Source organism: Calliphora vicina, chromosome 4, assembly GCF_958450345.1.
Source record: "Calliphora vicina chromosome 4, idCalVici1.1, whole genome shotgun sequence".
NCBI classification, from domain to species: Eukaryota; Metazoa; Arthropoda; class Insecta; order Diptera; family Calliphoridae; genus Calliphora; species Calliphora vicina.
In genome coordinates, this window is record NC_088783.1 from 95,925,141 (window position 1) to 95,951,257 (window position 26,117).

Consider the following 26,117-nt stretch of genomic DNA (forward strand, 5'->3'; position numbering starts at 1 on the left):
TATTTTAGCAAGTTTTATTTACCGAAATACTACATCTGAAACAAATATAAAGGGGATGGTTTTCAAAAGTTTGGAATTTGGTGTTAAAGTTTGTTGCTTTTTGTTTTAACGACTTTTTTCGTGGAAAAGTCGACTTTTTGTTTCAACTATAGAACTCTAACCATAATTTTCGATTACATCTTTACTCAAAATGACTTGCACATTAAATGAGATTGTACATGTTATTTTGAGTAAAGATGTCATCGGATATTTTTGCTAGGGTTCTATATTTATGAAAAGTCGTTAAAATACAACTTGTGAAAACCATGCTTTTAAAATTTCTTTTATATGGGTCCTTTGGTAAATAAAACTTGCGCACAATGTTTCTAGTTCTGTGGTCACTAAGAAAATAAAGCATAAAATATAATAATGGTGCATAACATATCCATTAACGTTGCAAACGCTTTGAAGAAGTTACAAGTTAAGTACTACATTCTGTCTTGCACGTATTTCAATCAAAATCGATTTCAATTTAGTTAAATGGTTTTGTATCTAAGCCATTAGTATGCTCCCATAGTAGAGTGTCTAAAAAACCGACAAATTTGAAAAACCGGTTTAACCGAAATAGTGTGTTTTTGAAAAAACCGGTTTTGATTATTGCTTTTTAAAAAAACAGGTTAAACGGTTTTTGTCTTCAAAACAAATACATTCACTCACATTCTCTCTTTGTGTGGATCATTGATCTAAGCTAACTTAATACTGTGGTAAGGACGTTAAACAATAGTTTTTAATCATTAAAAAATAAATATTCATCTGAATTTTGTTATATAAATCTAGTCAATTTTTATTAATGTTATTATAAGTTCTTTATTATTTATATTATTTTTTAATCGACAAAAACTTCTTACATGTTTCAGTTTAGAAATTAAGTTGCTACAAAACGCAATGCTAATTAAAAAGACCCTGAATTATAAAAACATTTTAGCATTAACCTATTTAATGGTTAATAGTTAACCGTGTTTTTTCCAATTCAATGATCTGTTTTATATAAATATATATATACATAAATATATATGAAAAAATATCAAATAATAAAATTGCACAGAAACAAATTTAATAAAAAATATATCATGAGTTTTAATTTATTTATTAATAGTAAATGGAAAAATAGTGGCAAATATTTGCTACTAAAGGCATTTACAGGCGACAATAGTGAGATTAATATTTGTCAAAAACATATCATGTATCAAAATACAATGGCGCATATTCAGAAATCATAACTAATGTCGGAACTAGTAAAACAGAAACTAAAAAATAGTTCATAGATAGTTGTAGATCTTATTCACAATTCATAACTAGCTTATACCATGTTCACCAAGGTTGCCATCTCTTCAGCTCAGAAAATGGCTAGATTTAGAATTAAAAATGGCTAGAAATGGCTAAAACCCAAAATGACTGAATACAAATTCATAAATATTGTCTTTTTATATAGTGAGATCGACTTTACTAATATATAAAATATTACATTTCTTAACAGATTAAAAAATTGTAATATCAATATAAATTGGTTCCTTTTTGATAAATTAAACAACTTTCTGGGCACTTATAAACAAAATCGGATCCATTAAATAAATGCAAAATTGATTTTCGAATATGACTGATGTGTTTGCTTTGGAAACAATTACGCAGCCTGTTCTCATCAAATCCACTACGTAAGATTTTTTTTAAAAAAGACTATTTCTTTGTCATTTGATTCAAAATATTGGTATATTTTTTAAAAAATTTCAAGAAAAGTTTAAAATAAAAAAGGCTAGGACAAAATAAAATGGCAAAATCTTCCGGCTAGATTAAATCTAGCCATTTTTTTATGGCTAAATGAAAATAAAATCACTAGATCTAGCCGGAAAATGGCTAAATTGGCAACCTTGATGTTCACACGACGGCATTATTCGTCATTCACTCTCTCATTCGTCATTCAACCCCCAATTACGAACTGAATTACATAATTCGCCATACAAAATTTCAAGTGCGAATTACCTTGTTCGTACGTAATTCAGTTTAAATTACCTTATGAATTACGAACGAATGACTGTCATCTCTAATTTTTATCGATTATTTATGTATCGAAATCAGCTGTCCAAACAAAAATGTCAAAACAAAATATAGAAAAAGATTTTTGTATTAAATAAATAAATTAAAAGAAATAAAAAGTCTGATTAAAGTTAAATTCATTTGTAGAAGTAGCAGCTCTGCCATTCTTTCAGTCCACACCTCTAATAAAGCCTGCTCGCTGCCCTGGTCCCACTTGCTTGCACTTTTTCTTTTTTCTAATAATGAAAATAATAATTAAATTATATTTGTTTAATTAATAATGCTACAATTTTATGTTTTTACTTACCTTTTTTATCCATTGCCAAATTACAAATTTAAAATTCGCACCAAACAAACAAAATAAACAAAAAACAGAAGAAATAAATAAATGTCAAACTGAATTAAGAATGTTGTCGTGTAAACAGGTTGATTCGCGATCGTAATTCAAAACGCGAATTAAGTAATTCAGACTACCGTGGAAACTTGGCATTAGTTACTGCTTTAACATATAGAGAAAACAAAATATCGATAATATTTTGATCGATATATACTGTCAACACTTGGTGATCGTTTATGAATATGCGCCAATGTTATTAGATTTTCAAATAACACTAATTTTTTTTTTGATTTACAGACAGTATTAAAAAAATGTAAAAGTATTAATACACAGTATTGTCGTCTGTAAATACCTTACATTTGGTGTTTCAGAAGTAAGTAAAGAGTTTTATTTAGTCTTTTTTTCTTTACATAGAAGAGTGAGATACAAAATCGACATTTTGATGTAGAAAATCTTTAAACTATATATTTGTCTTGTTCTAATTCACTTTAAAAGATGAAAAGCAACTTGCTAAATAAAAATCATATGTGTTAACATTGAACTGTTAAAATGATACGCAAACAATGCTTGCTCCTGGCATTTAATATAACTAACAGAGAAGACTGTTAAATAAAATAAATACATAAAACTAAATACAACAAAACCGTAAATCACATTGGCAAACAGTGAAAACCGATATCACAGATAAATTCAATAACTAACAACGATTCCATGTAATATACATTGACCCATTTTCTCAATGTATCGACAAACTGCCTGTTACAAATGTCGACATAAATTTATTAGGCCTATAAACTGTCCTTTAAAAATTTTGGTTTTCTCAATATACCGACAAAAAACATTGGCCCATAATCATAGTCTAACACTAAAGTCGGTTCTTTTTAAAAACAACTTTAAAATAAAAACCTGCTTTTTATTAATTTGCAACCATAGTCAAAATTAAAGTATGTTTTAAATTGAACCGACTTTAACTGGGTGCCACCGCAAATGTATACAATATACAACAAAAAACAGACAAGTGGCAACGCTGAACAGCTGACATACAAAATTAAAAAAATAAATCCAAAAAACGTAAACAATAAAAATAACCGGGGCATCTAAAGAAAGAAAGTTGTTTGTTGTGGAAAAATGGAAAAGATAAGATTAATATCATAATTAGGATATTTTGGTACTAATTTTATTGATAACTGTTCAATAATTTCAAAATCTCTACCAATATCTTGTAACTTAAAAATGTTTTACTTTGTCACGAACTTCTTTACTCGGCGAAGAACAGCTAATGCTGTTGTTAAACGAGTTAAAAACAACTTCAGCTAGTTTTATATTTAGTCGACTTTAACTTGTCTATGAAGTATACAGAAGTATACTTTAACTTGTCTATGATAGACCTAAAGTCCACTCTTAAGTAAAGTCGAGTTTAATTTTCTTAAAATGTACTTTATTTTTGACTATGATTATGGGCCAATTCTTTTAAATATACATAAATGAACATGGTATGTACCATAGACAACAACTAGATAGGTAACTGAGAGCCAAAAACCTAATAGTGCATTACACCTACGCCATAAACATGTTATAAGTTGTTTATGGTGATAAACTAGTTTGAGAAACTTGTTTATCCATACAAAACAAAAACTGTTTTGTAACTAGCTTTTGAGATAAACTAGTTACAAAGAACGAGTTTTAGCTTGGAAAGTCGAAAAAAATCGATTTAACTAAAAAGTCAAAAGTACGAAAAGTCGACTTTTCATAAATTGCCAAAAGTCGAAAAGTCGACTTTTCATAAATTGCCAAAAGTCGAAAAGTCGACTTTCCATGTGTCCCGTAATAAATCAGCAACGATTTTTTTTGCCCATTTTCGAGGAACCCATTTTTCTCAGGAACCAATCACACGATTTTTAGTACGATTGTTTCATCATGTTCCAAAAATTGTCTTCTTTCATAATATATATGGCTTGTAGCGAGCCACTTCCCACATTTCCTGTAATAAATCAGTAACAATTATTTTTGGCCATTTTGGAGGAACCCTTTTTTCTCAGGAACCAATCACACGATTTTTAACACGATTGGCTCATTTTGATCCAAAAACGGTCTACTTTCATAATATATACGGCTTGAACCAAGCCACTACCCATATTATTTGTAAATTCCCAAAATCGACGATTTCTCGTCGACGCTATCTTTGCTCACGTACTAAGTAAAGGCTCCATTAGTCTTTGCGTTCTGTAACGTTTCTGTTCTGTGCCGTTCTGAATGCTGTTATATTGTAGTTAGTTTTTCCGTAAGATCGTATCAGCTGTTTTTAAAATAATAACCAATAAACCATCTTGGTGATTTTGTTACTATTTTTAGTGTTTTTTGTATTTAGACCTTCAACATATTATTCTGAACATTTTTAAAATTCAGTTTTCAACAGATTCATCAGCAACAGAACGGCAACGTTACAGAAAAACTAACGACAAACTCAACTTTCCCTATGCTAAAAACAAAACTACTGATTCGGAATGGAACGGAACGTACAAACTAACTAGGCCTTAAGGTGAAATCAACAACACAGCTGATTTTTAATTATCTATTTTGAAAGTGCTTGAGTTTTGTCACACTGAATTTATTTTGAAAAAATAATAGATTTTATTTTCAAAGAAAATAATTTTTAAATCAAAAAACATGAATGAAAATGTGAATAAAAAGATTTCATATAATGAAATTTGGATAAAGCACTATTAAACCGTTGTTGGTTTTCAAATATAATTTAAATTTAACGGCCGTTTTTTAGTTAATATGCAAAAATAACAAAAGCTTTGTGTTTACATTGACAACGGTTTTGTCAAAGATTATTTACATTGTGTGTTGACATAAAAAATAATAAATTTAAAAATTCTAACAAAAATTAAAATCTCTTTAATTCTGAAAAGCAACATTTTGAAGCAAAATTTTGCTAAAATCAACGTTAATAAAAAGAATAAATAAAAGATACAAAATAATCAGGTGATTATCAATAAAATTAAACTTAAAAAATAAACATCCCATTAAAAAAATCTAAAAGATGCCAAAATAAAATTTGCTTATTTTTTATTTGACAAATTCAGTTTTGACAAAACCTATGCACTTGTCAGCAAGAAATAATCACCCTTATTCTATTTGGCGTCGTCGACATCGTCGTCAATATTGGTATATTTTTCTCTGATATCGATAACAATTGGTAACTTTTGACACAATTTTATACTTTTATAAGTCGGGTTAAAGTACAAAACGCTGTCAAAAGTTCCCAAATGTTATCGATATCGGCGTAACATATACCATTTTTTAACTCAATATTGACGACGATGTCGACGACGCCAAATAGAATAAGGTAAGGTGACCATACGTCCTCTATTTTAGAGGACAATCACCTATTTTAACAGGCTGTCATCTATAAAATTTGTGTCCTCTATCTGTCATCTTTTTCCATAATCTGCCATCTTTTGTCATCTTAAGTTTTAAAAGCATGATCAATATTTATTTTTATAAATTAAAACTCAAATCGTATAGAAAATGCCGTGCCGCGCTTGTTCTGTTCATACTCTTACTGAGAAAATAAGTAAATATATTAGAGTTGTGTAGCTCATGAATGACCTAGTTCAATTGAACTATTCACTCAACTGAGCGAAGTGAATCATTCATCATACTCGCCTACCTAAACAAAAGCGTAAGACGGAACGTTTTTTTCCACTTAGCTTTAACGCTGAAATGCCATACCTAAACAACAGCGGCAAGAAATAAAATTAAAAAATAAAAGAAATATAAAAGAAAATAATATATGTATACTATTTTAAATATTTACACTACCTCCATTTTCTAATAACAAATATATTTTTTTTTGCTTATTTGTGTTTCCTTCTTTATTTATTTGTCTACATTTGTTGTGTTTTGCAACTAACTTCACTATTAAACGCGCTGTCATAATTGTATTTTCCAATTGCAAAGCGTTGCCACCGCGTTATTTCGGTATGCTACATACAAATTGTATGGGCATGAGAATTTTTGACAACTAAAAAACGATTGCCGCCCGTGTTTAGGTATGCCAGATACTGAGCGTTTTCAACTGAGCTGTTTTGTTTTATGCTCATGTTTCTTTCAGTACTCATTAGGGTATTCATTCGACTAATGATCGTTCGATTAATCGAATAATTTCTTACGAATAATTATTCGAACAATTTAAAAATGGCCATTTTCGAATAACGAATAATTCGAACAATTTTATGTAGAATAATCGAATAAAACGAATAAATGTTCATATATATATGTATATTTAAATTTATTAAATTGCTTAAAATTTTTCATAATTTCAAATTTAAATAAGTAATAATGACTCACAAAAATTGTATTGTTTCTGAAATTCGACAAATAACTAAAGACAAAAGGTCTTTTAATCACTGTAGATGAGTGTTCCGATAGTTCCTTTTATAAATATATAAATATTATTACTGCAAGAAGTTACAATTCTAAAAACAAATCTTTCAACATTTTTAACTTAGGACTTGAACCAATGAAAATAAATGTTACGGAATAAAATATTTGTTATTTAGATGGCGAAATATTAGAAGAATCGCAATTAATAATCAAAATATTAACTTGGATTTAAGTAGAGTTGAATGTGATTTTGAAACGGTCCTCGAAAGTGATATTGAGGATGACATTTATAATGATTACATTGAAATAAATGAAGGCCATGATCTTAAAATATATTTATATAAGTGATGTTATTAACCACGTACGTAAGTGTTGCAAAATATTTAATAAATCGAATGATAAACACAAATATTGCAAACTAACGTTTTGTTGCAAGAAAAGTTTGTCTTATACATGATTTTGAACATCGTTGTCTAACATGGTAATACACTTTCACTGCCTGACTTCAAATTAGCCACGTTCACTGACAATGATATCAAACTTTGGACAGATTCGCTTTATTGTGTAATTCCCCAAGACCACTTTATTAAGCAAAGATTCGGCAACGTTGATAGAGCTTGATGTATAATACAATTTGTTATAAATAATTTAGAAATAGTGAATAATTAATTTACTAAAGAATTAGTTACTCAATTTAAAACCCGAATTAATGAACGACATACAAAAGTTCTTAATACGTTTATATTGAATTTGAATTCAGGATCATGTCCAACTAGCTAAAATTTTTTAAAGCATAGCTCCAAAACGGAAACTAAAGGGTTTGCTAGTTAATTGTTTCGTAGATTGTTTGGGATTTAATCTGATCAGAATATTTCTGTTGAAAATGTAATGATGGACTTTGTTTTCAAATGTTTTTTAACATTATCAATACTAGAATTGTTACCTTTAACGTTATTTTTTGTTTTTCTTTAACAATAAAATATTAAAAAACCGACATCAAAACTTCATTCTTTACTTTTAAAAAAAAAAATAAAATTATTCGAATAATTCGATTAATTTTAAACCTGTGATCGAATTATTCGAACAAGTTAAAATCTCTTATTCGAATTATTCTTTTTATTCGAACAAGAGAAAAATCGAATAATTCGAATACCCTAGTACTCATAAAAGAGCTGCACAAGGCGAATTTATACAAGGTGGTGGTAGTTCTACAAAAACAACAAATGGTCTTAACAAATGTCAAAAAACAGAAACTAAAAATTAATAGAATATGTAGATATTGAAGTATAAAAACAAGCTTTGACAGGTGTTAGAACCAAACAAGCGAAAAAAGAGTAATCAGCTGATTGACTGACTCCACCTTGTATAAATTCGCCTTGGAGCTGCACAAGCACATTCATTTGTCATCTTCAATGTTTCACATGTTTCACTTTATGCATTAAACACATTGAAGACAGCAGGCTTCCGACTTCAATCTGTCAAAAATAGAATACACACGTGTTGCGTGTCGAAGTTTTTATTAGAAATAGTCGCTTTTAGGGTGTTAAATCGTTGGTACATTACCATGTGGTACTTTTAGTTGTTCGTCCGGCTTAGCTTTACGGTGCGTAGGCTCTTTATGGACATGTACCATGCACAACAACAACACAACAAGATAAAAACAAGTACCACTGAAGATGTACAATTAGTCTGGAAATGGAAAGAATTCGATGGTGCAGTGCCACGATGTTATTGACACTGCCATCAGCCCACCCAAATGGATTGTCTGCTTTTCAGCAATCCCCATTGGCAGCTCACTGGTCTGTGTGAGTGCCCCATGTGTGTGTCCTCTTGGTTTACTTTTGCTAGGCTAAAAACGTTACCTTACATGTATAATTTACCACTTCATAATCTTGGAATAATATTTAAATTCAAAACACATTTATTTCATTAGAAAGGAACCGTAAATTAAACTTATCTAGTTAATTCTAGGATTTTAAACATAGAAATATGTATATATCTTAAATAATTAATATTTTAATAATTAAATAAGATATAAGCAATAAAATAAATGGGGTGTGATTTATGCCGAAAACGAGGCGATAAAAAAATATAACGAAGACTTATTGGCGCCTAAGTCACTCAGTTTATTACCAACGTGGTATGGGGCTTCAAAACACATGGGCCTAAATGATCGAGCTCGATAATTAGGGGGGGAATTTCTATAATTCAAAAACAACGTATTTACTGTGAGTGGGGGTGAGTTAAAAACCAATTAGGCAACGTATTGAACCTGCTTTTTGACATTAATCACGTTTACAATTGAGTGAGAAATAAAATAAAAGGTGGTCAAGTTACTAATAGTTAATTAGAATGAACATATTACGACATACTTAAATTATTAGTTTCAAAATTTGAGTTACGATCTATAGGAACATATTTATAACTAAAAATATACTCTACAATACAAAAGAACTTATCTGGTTATGCTATAAGAAGCGATTAAGGAGTTGCGTCACAAATTTAAAGCAGGGTACCAATTCTCCGTAGACGTTGGTGATGGCCAGATGTTGTCTTCGGCAGGCTTTTCTTCCGCTTTGACCTGGATCCTCAACAATAACGTCTGCTCAAGTGCAGGTCCCCACGAGACAATCTACTGTCGGGAGGTTTTTGTGCGTGGGGTTTTTTCGCAAAAAAAATATTACTGGAGGGTACCAATCTGGAGCACCCCGTTGTTAGAACCTGGTTTATTCTCCACTGTAGGGTTGGCCTAGGCGTTGTTCTTAATGAGTACAGCCACAACAACAATGGCAGGAGCGCCAATAGTTTCGCTACTAGTTTGGCTTAAAGTACGAGGCAACTCTTAACACTTTTTCCAACAACGCGCACGTGCTTAATTTATATCCAATCTTCTACTTTTTCAAAACTGTTCTATCTCGCCGTGAAATTTTTCCAGAAGTTGTTTCGCTTGTTGCACTTTCTAGAATCTCTTGCCTTTTTCCTTTTCAAACCTTTCTTAGACATCTCAAAACTAAACGAGTTACCATACCACTAATTTTTTTTGCATAAGAAAAGAGGTTGCCACAGGGTAGTAATAAAAAAGTCGAGAGCATGTGAAAATCGCTAGACTGAAAACATTGACATAACAAACCCGATCAGGAACCGGAGTCCTGACAAAGAGTTGCTGGATCGGGAAGTCGATGATGATCAGATATATTACTGAGATCAAAAGCACTTACGGAGACACATGTTGCAAATCTTTTGCGTGGTACACACCTATCTTCCTACCTGATAAATTTTCTATCTCGTAAAGACTTTTCCCTACACGTCTCACTACCCTACACTTGACGAATTTCTTACACAATTTCGAGTTTAAATTCTTAGAAGCATTACTTAACACAAAGTTTCGACGATGTATTTCCTCACCTGGTAAAAATATGACTACCCTAGATCGGAGGTTGTAACGCCCCGCGCTCTTCTCATAAGCCGAATGCAAATTTTCCTTAACCTTCTTCCTGACCAATTCCAACAAGTTATTCCTAGACAAAATATCAACGTCACCATCTTCCAAAGTACCTAACTTCTGAGCCACATCATACGCTCCTCGAATGGGTGATCATATTTACTCCAAAAAGCGAGAAGTAGGGCGAATATCCGGTGGAACTGTGTACCGTTGAACGCAATGAACACTCAATAGATGATAAATAGCGGTCCCAGTCACGCTGATCTTCGGAAACATAAGCACGGATGGCTGAAATGATTGAACGGTTTACTCTCTCCGACGCATTCGCCTGGGGAGAGTAAACTGCATTACGAATGTGTTTGCATCCATACTTTGACAAAAAGTTAGAAAATTCCGAAGAAACAAATTGTTTCCCGTTGTCCGAATGGATCAACTGAGGGACACCGAATTTGTGGAATATTTCAGATTCCAAAAAGTGCACAACATTGGAAGAGGTTGCTTTCCTCATAGCCTTAGTAACCACAAACTTTGACAAATGATCCAAAGCGATAAATATATATACGTTCCCGAGCCTAGATCTAGGAAAAGGTCCTATAAAGTCTATAAAGATTTTCTGCCATGGTCGGTGTGTTACGGTTTCCGATCCCATTTCCGGTCGTAGAACCTTATTTGTGGCCTTTATCTCTTTGCACAAAACGCAGTTATTAATGTAGTCCCTAACTTGTGTTGCCATCTTAGGAAAATAGAAATACTGTCTTAACATTGCTATGGTTTTCCCAATGCCACAATGCGACTTGATGGTTGGTTCGTGAGCATTTGCAATCAAAGATTTTGTGAGATTATAAGGAACCCAAAGTTTCCAAATGAAGTTTTCATGGACTAAATCGCCATCAGAAGGCAGTGTTCTTTTGTAAATATGAGAATCTAGTACCTTTAAATCCCTAATATGCTTAGTTAGTTCTACATATTCTGGACTTTGAAATTCTGGAGAGTTCATGTCAATTATTGGTTGCTCGTTTACGAACATATTTACTTCATCCACGTGCGGAATTTCTGAATAGCACTAATTACTGCCAGGCATTCGCGCTCAGTAACGCTATAATTGCGTTGCGCGCTAGTTAACTGAGCGGAATGGAAGGTAATCGGACGTTCTAATCCTTCGGCGTCTAGTTGATACAGTACCGCACCAATACCTAGATTCGACGCATCACATTGCACATAAAAACTCTTGTCGAATACAGGGTGTGTGAGAACGGGACTAGTGGTTAAAGAAATTTTTAACTTATCAAAAGCATCAACAGCCTCTTCATCGAAACAAAACTTTTTAGCTTTCCTAAGAGTTCGTGTGATTGGAGCTGTAAGCGTGGCGTAATCTTTAATGAATCGTCTAAACCATGAAGTAAGACCAAGAAATCGGCGTACATCTCGAGAGCATTTTGGAATGGGTATTTTGGTTATTCCATCAATTTTATCGGGGTCTACTTTTAATTTTCCCTCTCCGACAATGTATCCGAGGTACCGCAATTCCTTCTTACAGAACTTGGACTTTTTCAAATTAATAGTTAAATTTGCATATGACAATAGATCACCAACTTTTCTTAACAGAGACATATGGGAATCGAAATCCGGTGAAACGACCAACAGGTCATCGAGGTACACAAAAACCTTCTGCCTAAGATCCGCCGGGATCACCTTATCCATCAACCGACATAACCGTTGGGCTGCATTGCACAACCCAAACGGCATGACGGTGAAGTGATAATGTGGCCGACCCGGCACCGTAAACGCCGTCTTTGGCCTACTATCCTCGGCGAGTGGAATCTGCCAGAACGCATCCTTCAAATCTATACTAGAGATGAAGTATGTGTCCTGGAGACGTCAAAGGAGTGCATCAATATATGGCAGTGGATATGCGTCCTTCACGGTACGCTCATTCAGTCTACGCGCATATAAACAAAGTATTGACTTCTCACCGCGACGAACTAACGTAACTGGTGAGTTCCAAGGACTATTGCAAGGTTCCACAACTCCTAGACTAACCATCCGATCCAACTCGTCATATATTAATGCCTCCTTTGCCGGGGACACAGGATAATGACGTTGTTTAAGCGGTGTCGCATCGGCTGTATCTATACTATGTTCCTCGATCCACGTTTTACCGAGACCGTGCTTCTCAAAATCTAAAAAATGGCTTTTCACTTCCTCCAATGTTTGGGTTTGATCTGGTGTCAAATTATGGGTGCTTTGATCAGACGACTCTAAATTAATATCTATACTACTAATTAGCTCTGGTGCTACTCCAAAAATCTTCCAGAAATCAACTCCGCAATACATCTCGTTATCCAAATTTGGAACTAAATAAACATCAATAGTGTGATTCCGATTGTCATAAGAAATATCTACCTTAAAGGTAGGATCACACGATTGCCGCAATGCACCAATTATTGGTCTATTTTATACGTCAATCGTGTGATTTCACAACTTATTGGCTCATATGTCAAACCACAACAATATTGTGCTTATTTGGCCCAATCAAATGCAACCCTGGTACGGCAATCATGTGAATGCTTGATAGGCAACATGCACCAATAAAAAAGTTAAAAATACACCAATATTTATTGTGTTCTAGTGCGGCAATCAAAGAAGACAATTAGCGCCAATATTAATTTTTGTAAATGAAATATTGTTTTTGTGAGCCACTCTCTGACCCACATACATCTTTTAACATTTCTTTATTAATTTTTTTATATGATAATTAAGGCCGACGCAATTTTCTTTTTTTATTTAACAAATATTTTTTTCAAAAATAGATTGGTTTTACATTTATGTAAACAAAACAAAATTTAACATCTAGCACAACAGCTGTTTCTCTGAGTTGCCGTAAACTAGAACAATCGTGTGACTGAAATGCGACAATTATTGCCACTAAATCACTTTGCGCCAATTTACGACAATCAAATTTATATAAAATGAAGCAATCATGTGACTGCAGAGAATTTGATTGGGACAATTTCTTTATTGGGCCCCAATTCAGCACAATAAAATTTGTATTAAATTGGTTCATTGCGGCAATCGTGTGATCCTACCTTAACTCTACCTATGCATGATACGCGATTCCCATTTGCAGTTCCGACAGTGCAATTATAAACTAGATATATTTTCAAATTCAATTTCCTTACCACGTCCTCACAATTTTTTCCTAAGCAGGTGATCGTCGCACCGCTGTCAAATAATGCGAGTATTTCCTTTCCATTCACTAAAACTTTACGAAAAGGTCTGGGATCAGATTCGAAATTACCGGAAAAACTTGCACTGGATATGGTTAATCTATGCGATCGTCGTTTCCTGTACCTCTCTCGAGTTTTTAAAATTCTATTAGATGCCATCGGTTTCTGGGAAATCTCACTATCAAAAATTCTTTTCCTTACGGCTAAATAGTTCCTCAAACGTACATGGAATGGTTTATTTAAAATATTATATTTGTCCTGATTGGTTTTTATAGTGTCATAATTGGGTACAATGATTGTCTCTGTGTTATTACACACTTTAGAAGTTTTATTGAAAGTACTACGTATGTCCTGATCGGGTTTTGTAGTGGGGTCACAATTGGGTATGGTATTTGTGTTGGTGCTCTTTTCAGAAGATCCAACACTTCTGCAAAATTTTGAATCTAATCTATGGTTTGGGTCGAACCACTCATCGCGCTCGGGTGTCGGTTTCCCTGTTTACATTTAATACATTGAGGTGTAATTACCCCAGGGGTTCCACAACGAAAACAAAACAAAGACCTCTGGGCCGAAGTGCATTCTTTAAAAGTGTGACCACTAATGTTACAATTCCAACACTTCACGGAGTCATTGTTTGTTATGGGCTTAGGGCTTGGCTTCGAAAACTGTCTATAACGAATCTCTTCAACAGCCTCATTTAAATTAAAATCATCCCATGAAAGTTCATTCACCGCACGGTTCGAAACATTTTGGCGAGACCTTTGTTGGTACTCATGTTCAATTAGGTCCTCGGCCTTACGACATTCAACTCTTAGGTGTTCTATTGAATAAATCTGAGTGGCAAATATAAGAGAAGCTATTCTGGGTTTCAAGTTCCTTTTAATTATATCTACGACCTGATAATCTGGTAAAGGTTCACGTAACTGATTCCTTAAACTAATAATTGCGTCAATGTAATTACTGGATTTCTCATCACGCATTTGAAACCTATCCATCATACGTCTAAGCACATCCATATTGGTTTGAATCTGCTGGAATTTAAGCACTATATCTAATTTCATATTCTTCCAATTAATACCTGGGCGATCTCTAATATGATCCCAATACCATCTAGCTGCCTGACCCTCCAATAAATGATGAAATCCATCCATAATGACTTCCCATGGACAGTCATAACTTTTCTGTAATTTCTCAACCCTGAATATAAAATCTTCGACCAACATAGTTTTACTTGTACCATCGTACTTAATTCCCCACTTAAATAATTCTGGATAGTTAGGTTTATTTCTTACGAGAGAATTAATTAAAGGTCGACTAAATCCATTATTCCTGCCCTGATTAAAACCTCTATCTACATTACGATTTGCATTCTCATTATTATTTGGATTACCGTTTGAATTGGTGTTCTCATTTGGTGGCATTTCATGTGGCCATTCCACTCCATTTCTATTACCCGAGGGATTGCTAGAACCTGATAATGCTACTGTAACAGCTTCCGAAACTCATTACGTGCAATCTGTAACATCTGTGACTGAGCAGCGCCAACAGCCGCTTCCATTACCTCGAAAACTCCTGAATTATTCTGTCTACTGTTGTCATTACCTAGTGCTGTCAATGGACTGAACGATGGTCGTGTAATTGTACTATCATCTCCACCTTGCACGTTGCTTTGTGCAACTACATTGCCCTCGTCTAAATTTACATTACCCTGAATATGTCCCGATAAATCCGATCTCTGGCCTTCAGCCATTTTAACCAAAATATTCAAAAATGGTTATAAAATATGACACACTAAATTGATACGAAAATTTAATAATTTTCTCTAAAATTATTTATATTCTTGATATCCTCAAAACTATTTAAACTTCTATATACTCAAATAAAGAAAATATTGAAAAAGGTAAACGTTTTGCCGTCCAAAGTAAACCAAGTTTGACATATCAAAATTCTTCCAAATTCCAAACTCTACAAGCCTTTAAATAAAATAAATTATATACATCTGAATATTACGTAGCTATTAAGTTGTACATAAAAACAAGCTCAAGTCTACACAATACCAAAATATGAAACTTGTTTGAAACTTATATATTACCGTCGCGTTTGCATTTGATCATATGAACCACTATGCAAGTCTTACAATAATTAATATCAAAACAATTAAAGGAAAGAGCAAATAAAATATTTCGTAGCAATTGATAGTTGACATAAAAACAACTAACATCAGGTCTACAAAATACTCCGCCCCACGTTGGGCGCCAATCTGTTGCGTGTCGAAGTTTTTATTAGAAATAGTCGCTTTTAGGATGTTAAATCGTTGGTACATTACCATGTGGTACTTTTAGTTGTTCGTCCGGCTTAGCTTTACGGTGCGTAGGCTCTTTATGGACATGTACCATGCACAACAACAACACAACAAGATAAAAACAAGTACCACTGAAGATGTACAATTAGTCTGGAAATGGAAAGAATTCGATGGTGCAGTGCCACGATGTTATTGACACTGCCATCAGCCCACCCAAATGGATTGTCTGCTTTTCAGCAATCCCCATTGGCAGCTCACTGGTCTGTGTGAGTGCCCCATGTGTGTGTCCTCTTGGTTTACTTTTGCTAGGCTAAAAACGTTACCTTACATGTATAATTTACCACTTCATAATCTTGGAATAATATTTAAATTCAAAACACATTTATTTCATTAGAAAGGAACCGTAAATTAAACTAATCTAGTTAATTCTAGGATTTTAAACATATTTTATAAGGTGATGTACATTGGCACGCATAGAAATATGTATATATCTTAAATAATTAATATTTTAATAATTAAATAAGATATAAGCAATAAAATAAATGGGGTGTGATTTATGCCGAAAACGAGGCGATAAAAAAATATAACGAAGACTTATTGGCGCCTAAGTCACTCAGTTTATTACCAACGTGGTATGGGGCTTCAAAACACATGGGCCTAAATGATCGAGCTCGATAATTAGGGGGGAATTTCTAAAATTCAAAAACAACGTATTTACTGTGAGTGGGGTGAGTTAAAAACCAATTAGGCAACGTATTGAACCTGCTTTTTGACATTAATCACGTTTACAATTGAGTGAGAAATAAAATAAAAGGTGGTCAAGTTACTAATAGTTAATTAGAATGAACATATTACGACATACTTAAATTATTAGTTTCAAAATTTGAGTTACGATCTATAGGAATAAATTTATAACTAAAAATATATTCTACAATACAAAAGAACTTATCTGGCTACGCTATAAGAAGCGATTAAGGAGTTGCGTCACAAATTTAAAGCAGGGTACCAATTCTCCGTAGACGTTGGTGATGGCCAAGATATTGTCTTCGGCAGGCTTTTCTTCCGCTTTGACCTGGATCCTCAACAATAACGTCTGCTCAAGTGCAGGTCCCCACGAGACAATCTACTGTCGGGAGGTTTTTGTGCGTGGGGGTAATTCGCCAAAAAAATATTACTGGAGGGTACCAATCTGGAGCACCCCGTTGTTAGATCCTGGTTTATTCTCCACTGTAGGGTTGGCCTAGGCGTTGTTCTTAATGAGTACAGCCACAGCAACAATGGCAGGTGCGCCAATAGTTTCGCTACTAGTTTGGCTTAAAGTACGAGGCAACTCTTAACACTTTTTCCAACAACGCGCCAAAATTATAGGCACCACTGTATAGCCAACACACGTTTTTCTTTTTCCACCAACAGTTATATTTTTACAATGCAATTTACTATAAAGTGTTTTTTCTACCAAAAACCGTTATTTCTAGGCACGTGCTTAATTTATATCCAATCTTCTACTTTTTCAAAACTGTTCTATCTCGCCGTGAAATTTTTCCAGAAGTTGTTTCGCTTGTTGCACTTTCTAGAATCTCTTGCCTTTTTCCTTTTCAAACCTTTCTTAGACATCTCAAAACTAAACGAGTTACCATACCACTAATTTTTTTTGCATAAGAAAAGAGGTTGCCACAGGGTAGTAATAAAAAAGTCGAGAGCATGTGAAAATCGCTAGACTGAAAACATTGACATAACACACGTTTATATGAAGACGATTCTTTTGACGACAGCACAACTTCACGACGACACGACTTCGTTTGCAGCTGCTGCCCAATTAGGCTAATTTCTATTTTTGTCAACTTCAAAACAGAAATAGTGTTGCTAATATAATAAAAAATGTAAATCAAATTAGTGCTTAAAAAAAATATATTTTTTTTACTTAATTAATAGAAGTTTCTGATAACCATATTGAAATAAATTAATAACAGGTACATAAATTATTACCCCATATATATTTTTTATTAAAGTAGAAAATTAAAATGACACCACTGAATTATAAATCAGCCAACCTTGGTTGCGATCAGTTTTATTCTCGGTGTCCGTGTTAAGAAATTTTTTAAAATTTTTTGTGTGGATTTATAACGGTTAAAAATTTTTTTTTTTTGAAAAAAAAAATTTGAGAAAGGGACTCAAAAAGTATATTTGTTGTGTATTAAATTCCAACTAATTGTTGTTGCTTCATATAAGAAAATTATAACGGATAATTGAATCAAGTTAAAATTAATTTTATAAAATAATTTAAAAGAAATCAAACAAAGGAGAACAATTTGAGATCTAAAATAAGAAGTGTGTGCTTTCAGACTTTGTTAATTTTTTGTTAAAACGTCTATGCGAATTCCAATGTGTAGTGTGAGCAATGGCGAATGATGATGATAATGCCCCCCCCCCCCGGGGAATTCTAAACGCAAAGGAAAGGTAAGCCACTCAATGAACAAAGTGCTGAAGGATGGTAATGGCAATCCATTACGAGAAGGTGGTGAACAAAATTTATCAACATCAGACTCAAACAACATTATAAATTCATCTGTAAACTCTACTGAACCTCAAAAAACAGTTACTCGCAATGATGAGCAGACCCCTGCTCCTCCAAATTACAACAACAATCAACCTTCGGTTAACATCCCCATGATAAATTGGTATCCCTGGCTAATTAAATCTACAGTCAAACTGGCAAACTCTAGAAAAAACATAGAAATGTTTCTTCATGAAAAACTAAGGAAAAATAGCATTTTCACAAAGGCTGTCATTAAGGAAGTTGGCTTCAGTCTTTTCCGACTTACCTTCTCCACCTCAGAGAAAGCAAATAATTTTATTGTGATTGAAAAACTGAAAGAATTAGAGCTTGAAGCCTTCATACCGGATAGGTTTATTCAACGATACTGTGTTATCAAAAACGTACCTATATCTTTTTCGGAAAGTGAAATTCGCGACGAGATCGAGGATAACATTGGGCTGGATGTAATATCTGTCTATAGGTTCCAAAGAAGAAATGGCGAAGAACAAATTCCTTCTGGTACTGTCAAGGTTGGCTTCGGTTCACTTGATTTTCCTAGAAGTTTGAAAATGTTCAACACTATAGTCAGCGTAGAACTATATGTACCAACACTGCGTCAATGCAAAAATTGCGGCAGACTAGGTCATATCGCCATGACATGCAGATCCAGAAAGAAATGTCTTTACTGCGGGAAAATTCTAATATGTCCATCCAATTGTGAGGGCCAAAAGTGTGAAAAATGTCTTAGCACAACCATATGTGATCCAGAATGCGCGAACTGCAATTCAAGAGAACATCTCTCACACGACTCTCGAAAATGCCCTACCTGGAAGAAGGAAATGATATAAGGGAGCTTATGGCACTTTCCAACCCATCAAGGAAGGAAGTGGTAGAAAAGTATGCCCTCAACCAAAACTACTACCAACTTCTATCTGAGGAGAACTATTCTACAAATTTTCCATCCCTCCCCCAGAAGGCTGAGAAATGTATGAGAAATTATGAGGACGAAATAAATAGAAGAGTTACCAAAATTAAATACAGCAAAATGGCTGCTGCTCGACCCAAACATAATTTCCCCCAACTTCAACCGACAACAATTGTCCCTTCAACATCAGCATATAACCATCCTGGGTACTTTAAAGTTACAGAAATTGATTATCTCCTCAAAAACTTATTGTTCTTAATTTAAATGGTTAACCTACTGCAGTACAACATTCAAAGCCTTACCAGAAACAAAAATTACGTTGAATATTACATGAACAAGTATAACATAGAAATATGCCTTCTGTGCGAGATTTTCAACTTCGCCGATGATAATTCAAATACTCGTTTCATAAATCACAACATATTGATGAAGAAAAGAAATAACAACAGCTTTGGAGGTGTTGCCATAATGGTAAGCAAACATATTTCTATAACTCAAGTTCCTTTTTCATCTTCCTTGGAAGTAATAATTTGCGAAACAAAAAACTTATCAAAAAACCTCACTTTAGCATCAGTTTATGTACCACAATCAGTGAAAGCCAAACAATTTGAAACTGAGATGAAAAAACTACTAATCTTTCTAGACACCAAACAAAATGGGCCTTTTCGGAAATGCATCACTGCGCTACATTTGATGCGCATCTGTGATTAGTTTGCGATGCTGATGCGCTGACAATGCATCAGCCATTTTGGTGATGCTTGTTTGATGGGTTTTTGCGCATCATCTGTTTCACTGTTGCTTTTTAGAACACAAGACATTTGCAGTGTTGGCAACTTTTGCATTTTAGAATGTACTGCGCATCAGATGCAGCACAGTGATGCATTTCCGAAAAGGCCCAATGTCATACTTGGCGGTGACTTCAATGCGAGATCTCAATCTTTTGGCGACTCTATCAATTCTCCCCAAAAAACAAATTCTTTCTTTCCAAAAGAAAACTTTTAAAGGACATTGGAAATTCATCATTCCTTCCCAATTTCGACCACATAGAATTTGAAATTGGAATCTCAAATTCTAAATTTCAAATTCAGGAAAATTTTTCCAGAACTCCTAAATATTGGTGGAATCAGTCTGTTGACAAATCCTTCCGGCTAAAGACTGTGGCACAAAAAAAATTCAATCTGCTTAAAAATTTTCAAAATGCATTAAATTTAGCACAAGCTATTAAACAATTTCAAAAGGATGTTAAAACTGCTAAAAGGAAATCATTTGTAGAAAAAACTTAACAATATACCTGGTACTAAGTCCTTTTTTAGGTTCATAAGTGCATGTAGATCTTCTTCTAGTCAAAACACACACTCAAAATGGAACCCTAACAACAACCTAGCATTTCTGGAACATCTCAAGGGTCAAGTACCTGCTAATGCAACCTGCCAAATAACTTTACCTAATTTTACTACGGATGATCCCTTCTCAAATGCTGAACTCTTAGCTGTCTTACTCAACAAAACTAAATCTTCTGCGGCTGGTCCGGACAATATTTCCTATGAGATGTTGAGAAGTCTCTCAACAACTGCCAAATACTCTCTATTGCTGGCTTTCAATAATGTGTGGAAACAGTGTGTAATTCGTGACTCCTGGAGACAAATTCGCATCGCTCCCATTCCAAAGGCGAAAAAGGACTTGGATAATTTCACGAATTTTCGACCTATCGCACTAATATCTGTTTTAGAAAAAACCATCAACCTAATGCTTAAGGAGAGAATTACCACCTTTTTGTCCGAAAATAACATAGCAATTACCGTCGCAAAGGAAGCCAATTCCAATTTTACTCTTGTTACACTTGACATATCAAGGGCATATGACTGCGTGAAACTTGATACTCTACATGCAACTCTTGGTGAACTCAACATGCCACTTCATTGGACAGCGTGGATCTATGAATTCCTCCGCCATCGTGTACTGATTCTTGGCAATAGCAAAATTGACATTTTTAATGGCCTACTACAGGGCAGCTGTTTGAGTCCACTCCTGTTTAACATCTATACTTTAAAATTACACCAAATTGCTGATGAAGACAATTTGCCGATGATTTTGTAATTATGTCCAATCACCGTGATTTTGACACCTCAGTTCATCGTCTGCAAAACAAACTGAACCTTTTTCATGATATCTCTAAATCGCTTAATCTCCATATAAATTATCAAAAAACTGCTGCTCTATATATGGCTAAAGGTACAAAGCGGAATGTTTCAGTTTTTTTTAACAACAATCCAATAATGAATGTCAACTGCTTTAAATTTTTGGGCAGATATATTAAAAATAGTTTATCGCTCAAGGAACATTACGATTCTGTTGTCGAAAAATCCAAAGCTGCTTGTAATGCCATTAAAATGGTTACTTCATTTAAAGGTGGTCTGATGCCAAACATTGCGATAAATCTCTCCAAGTCCCTTGTCTTTTCGAAGACAGAATATGCAAGATCTTCGACGGCTCATGCTCCCAGGTATATACATAAAAAAATAATGACGCTTCAAAATAACATGCTTCGCAGGAGTCTTGGTCTTAATCCATCAACGCCTACACACATCATCTATGCCTTATCTCTCACACTACTACCTCCTCAGAGAGCTCTCTACTTAGCCGCTAAGGAACTTTTAAAAATGAAAATGTTTAATCCTGACTCGTACCGCCTCATTGCCCAAAACCCAACAAGAAAATCAAGTCTAGGTCACACTTATCTACTTTTCAAAAATATCTTCGAAAACACCTGTACGGACATTACACCCATGGTGTCTGCAAAGATCTCCATATCCCTAAACAACTTTCCTTCATCAAAAAACAACACCCCAATTGAGGTCATAAGATCGGTTTTCTGTGAAAAAATACATCATCTTAAAAGCGAAGGATACGCAATTTTTGCCACTGATGCCTCTGTGATGCCCGACATTTCCTACAACCACAACTTTATGTTTAGAATTCCCAACAAAGTTTCCTCCTTAACTGGAGAACTCTACGCAATTGACAAGGCGATCGATATCATCATAGAAGATGGATATTCCCAATCAGCAATTTTTACCTTCTTCAGTAACTACAACAGTCTAATGGATTTGCTGAAAACCAAGAAACTCACTCTATACAAAGAGCTTTTAAGCTTTATAAACATATGTGATATTGAATTGTAATCACATTAAATACTCTTCACACAATATCAGCTGTATTCTACACTTGTGGAATTATCCTCAGGCGAATCTAATTTTGTCTTTCCATGCAATTGTTATAAATCTAAAGTTAGCTGTTATATACTACTAGCTGAACCCGGCCCGCGTTGCTGGCCCTTAGAAAACATCTGTTTTATATCGCATCTCGATTTTAATATAAAGTGTCGGACATAGTCGGTGATCCAACCTTCAATGTTAATACATGTAGTGGCATTTCGGCTGGTTCCAATGAATTCAACAATTGAGTATGAAAATTTCTTATTCATGCTTTTCTGAAGATTCCGTGAAAATTTCATCAAAATCGGTCCAGCCATTTTTGAGTCCATACGAAACATACATATACACATCCATTTTTATGAAATATAGGGCATTAGCGGTATAATGTAAAAATTTGATTTTTACACACCCCTCCGCCTACAGACCGAACATCAAAAATCTGACTTTATAGTGTTAACCGCTGGGATTTTCTGAAGATACCCTGAAAATTTCATCAAAATCGGTCCCGCCGTTTTTTATATATATAGATGGCATTAGCGGTAAATTGTAAAAATTGGATTTTGCCACGCCCCTCCGCCCACAGACCAAAAATCAAAAATCTGACTTTACAGTGTTACCCGATAAGCTCTTCTGAAGATTCCCTGAAAATTTCATTAAAATCGGTCCATCCGTTTTTGAGTTCATTCGGAACATACATACATACATACATACATACATACATACCCACATACAAACATCCATTTTTATATATATAGATAGGGCATTAGCGGTATAATGTAAAAATTTGATTTTTACACACCCCTCCGCCTACAGACCGAATATCAAAAATCTGACTTTATAGTGTTAACCGCTGGGATTTTCTGAAGATACCCTGAAAATTTCATCAAAATCGGTCCCGCCGTTTTTTATATATATAGATGGCATTAGCGGTAAATTGTAAAAATTGGATTTTGCCACGCCCCTCCGCCCACAGACCAAAAATCAAAAATCTGACTTTACAGTGTTACCCGATAAGCTCTTCTGAAGATTCCCTGAAAATTTCATTAAAATCGGTCCATCCGTTTTTGAGTTCATTCGGAACATACATACATACATACCCACATACAAACATCCATTTTTATATATATAGATAGATAGGGCATTAGCGGTATAATGTAAAAATTTGATTTTTACACACCCCTCCGCCTACAGACCGAATATCAAAAATCTGACTTTATAGTGTTAACCGCTGGGATTTTCTGAAGATACCCTGAAAATTTCATCAAAATCGGTCCCGCCGTTTTTTATATATATAGATGGCATTAGCGGTAAATTGTAAAAATTGGATTTTGCCACGCCCCTCCGCCCACAGACCAAAAATCAAAAATCTGACTTTACAGTGTTACCCGATAAGCTCTTCTGAAGATTCCCTGAAAATTTCATTAAAATCGGTCCATCCGTTTTTGAGTTCATTCGGAACATACATACATACATACCCACATACAAACATCCATTTTTATATATATAGATAGATTATAAACCTTCAGACTCAAATGAATACAACTACAGTCAAAGTTCGGTATAACGAACGATATATTGTCAGACCCTTTCGTTATAGCGAAAAATTCGTTATATCGCAAAGTTTTTTTTATCAAAATTTTATTAAAAAAAAAGAATAGTACATTTAATTCGTTTTATTAAAAATATATAAATATGTCCTTAAAATAACGTTTGATAATCAATAAGTGAGTAAAAGTGTTAAAAATAATTTAAGTTGGTGGAAAAAAATCATTTATAGACGTTTGTTTACAAGTAACTTGAAGACTCATTTGAAGAGCTTCTTCTTGTATTTCTCGAAGTACTAATTGTTTTGAAATATTAATATTATTTTGGGACCCCCATTGTATACATTTATCAAAACATTTTATTACTTCAGAATGCTTTATTTTCGTTTCATTATTAGAAAATTGGTCAACAATTTCAATATTTTCCTCATTTTCGTCATCTCCATCCGAAGTAATATCATTTAAGTCTCCATTGTTCCAAACGTTTAAATCTTCTGTACTAAATGGAATCTAAAATTAAAGAATAGATAAACAAAATGTGAAAACATTAAGCCAAGGATTTAAATTTGCTTACATTTGGAAAAATTGTACTTAATAGTCTGACTCCACGTCTTATACACAGTACTTCATCCCCTTGAAAAAGTCTAGAAAGGGGGATCTCGTCCTCATCATCAAACTCAAAATTTTCCAAAAACAGAATTTTTTTCCAACATTTAGATAATGCGTCCTCCTTAACATTGTTCCAGGCGAGACCAATCATACAGGATGCATCATAAAGAGAAAGACTTTTTAAAAAATTTATGATGTCATCTGTTTCTGATGCCACTATTTTTAAAAGGAGGCTATTTCTGTAGTGCAATTTGAGTAAGCGAATGGCGTTTTGGTCCATTGGCTGGATAAGAGGAGTCACGTTTGGTGGCATGTACATTGTCCAAATTTTCCCATCTTCTGTATTTTTTACGAGTTCATCTGCAGGAGGACGACTTGGAGCATTGTCCAGTATCATCAAAGCCTTCATTGGCAAATTATTTGCTTTTAAATATGACTAGACCTAATAATAATCTGTTGCAAATGTCTTTTAAGAATGCTTACCTCAGGAATAAACATTTCAAAAAACCAAACTTTTAAAATTCCGGTATTCATCCATGCATTTTTCGAGTGCAGGTAATTAACTGGTAAAACTTTATTTCGAAATGATCGAGGTTTTTTCGCCTTTCCAATAAGAAGGAAGGGGCTTCATTTTCTTTTTTCCTGATGCATTAGCACATAGAAGAGCAGTTATCCTTTCTTTGGATAGTTTTCTTCCAGGTGCTGTTGATTCACCAGCATGAACAAATGTTTTGTTTGAAAGCATTTTCAAAAACAAACCTGTTTCATCAGCATTAAATATAGAAGCATGTGATAAACCTTCATCTCGAATAACTCTCTGCAACTTCCTTTTAAACGGATCTACCAAATCTTCTCTTGATGACAATTTTTCTCCAGATTCCTTCAAAAGTCGTACACCATACCTTTTCTTAAATCTGGATAACCAGCCATCACTAGCATGAAAACCACCGGTGCAGACAAGTTAAAGTATACTTCTGAAGTTGAAGTCGACTTTAAATATAAAACTAGCTGAAGCTGTTATTAACTCGTTTAACAACAGCATCAGCTGTTCTTCACCAAGTAAAAAAGTTCGGCAGAAAGTAAAAAATATTTAAGTTACAAGATATTGGTAGATTTGAGCAGTTATCAATAAAATTAGTACCAAAATATTCTAATTATGATATTTATCTTATATATTTTATTTTTCCACAACAAACAACTTTTTTCTTTAGTTGTCCCGGTTACTTTTATTGTTTACCTTTTTTGTTTTTTTTTTTTAATTTTGTATGTCAGCTGTTCAGCGTTGCCACTTGTCTGTTTTTTGTTGTACATTGTATGAACACATTTTCTACATTTGCGGTGGCACCCAGTTAAAGTCGGTTCAATTTAAAACATACTTTAATTTTGACTATAGTTGCAAAATAATTAAAAGCAGGTTTTTATTTTAAAGTTGTTTCTAAAAAGAACCGACTTTAGTGTTTGACTATGATTATGGGCCAATGTGTTTAATGCATTACTCGTCAATTCTGTAACATTCTG

The 26,117-nt window shown here is 33.9% G+C and overlaps 1 protein-coding gene across 1 annotated transcript; it reads right to left on the reverse strand.

Moving 5' to 3' along the window:
• Positions 1-13,911: 13,911 nt before the first annotated feature.
• Positions 13,912-15,218, reverse strand: LOC135958590 (uncharacterized). Its single transcript, XM_065509486.1, has 2 exons — positions 14,959-15,218; positions 13,912-14,914 (listed from the first exon to the last, which is right to left on the reverse strand). Exons 1-2 carry the CDS (start codon positions 15,216-15,218, stop codon positions 13,912-13,914), a joined length of 1,263 nt encoding a protein of 420 aa, XP_065365558.1.
• Between the last annotated feature and the right edge of the window lie 10,899 nt (positions 15,219-26,117).

Bases quoted from the DNA above. Each gene is read 5' to 3' on its own strand.
- LOC135958590 (XM_065509486.1), bottom strand. From the start codon at position 15,218: ATGGCTGAAGGCCAGAGATCGGATTTATCGGGACATATTCAGGGTAAT. The intron at 14,915-14,958 runs GTTACAGTAGCA...CTCGGGTAATAG, and splicing joins CGTAATGAGTTTCGGAAGCT to AAATGGAGTGGAATGGCCAC.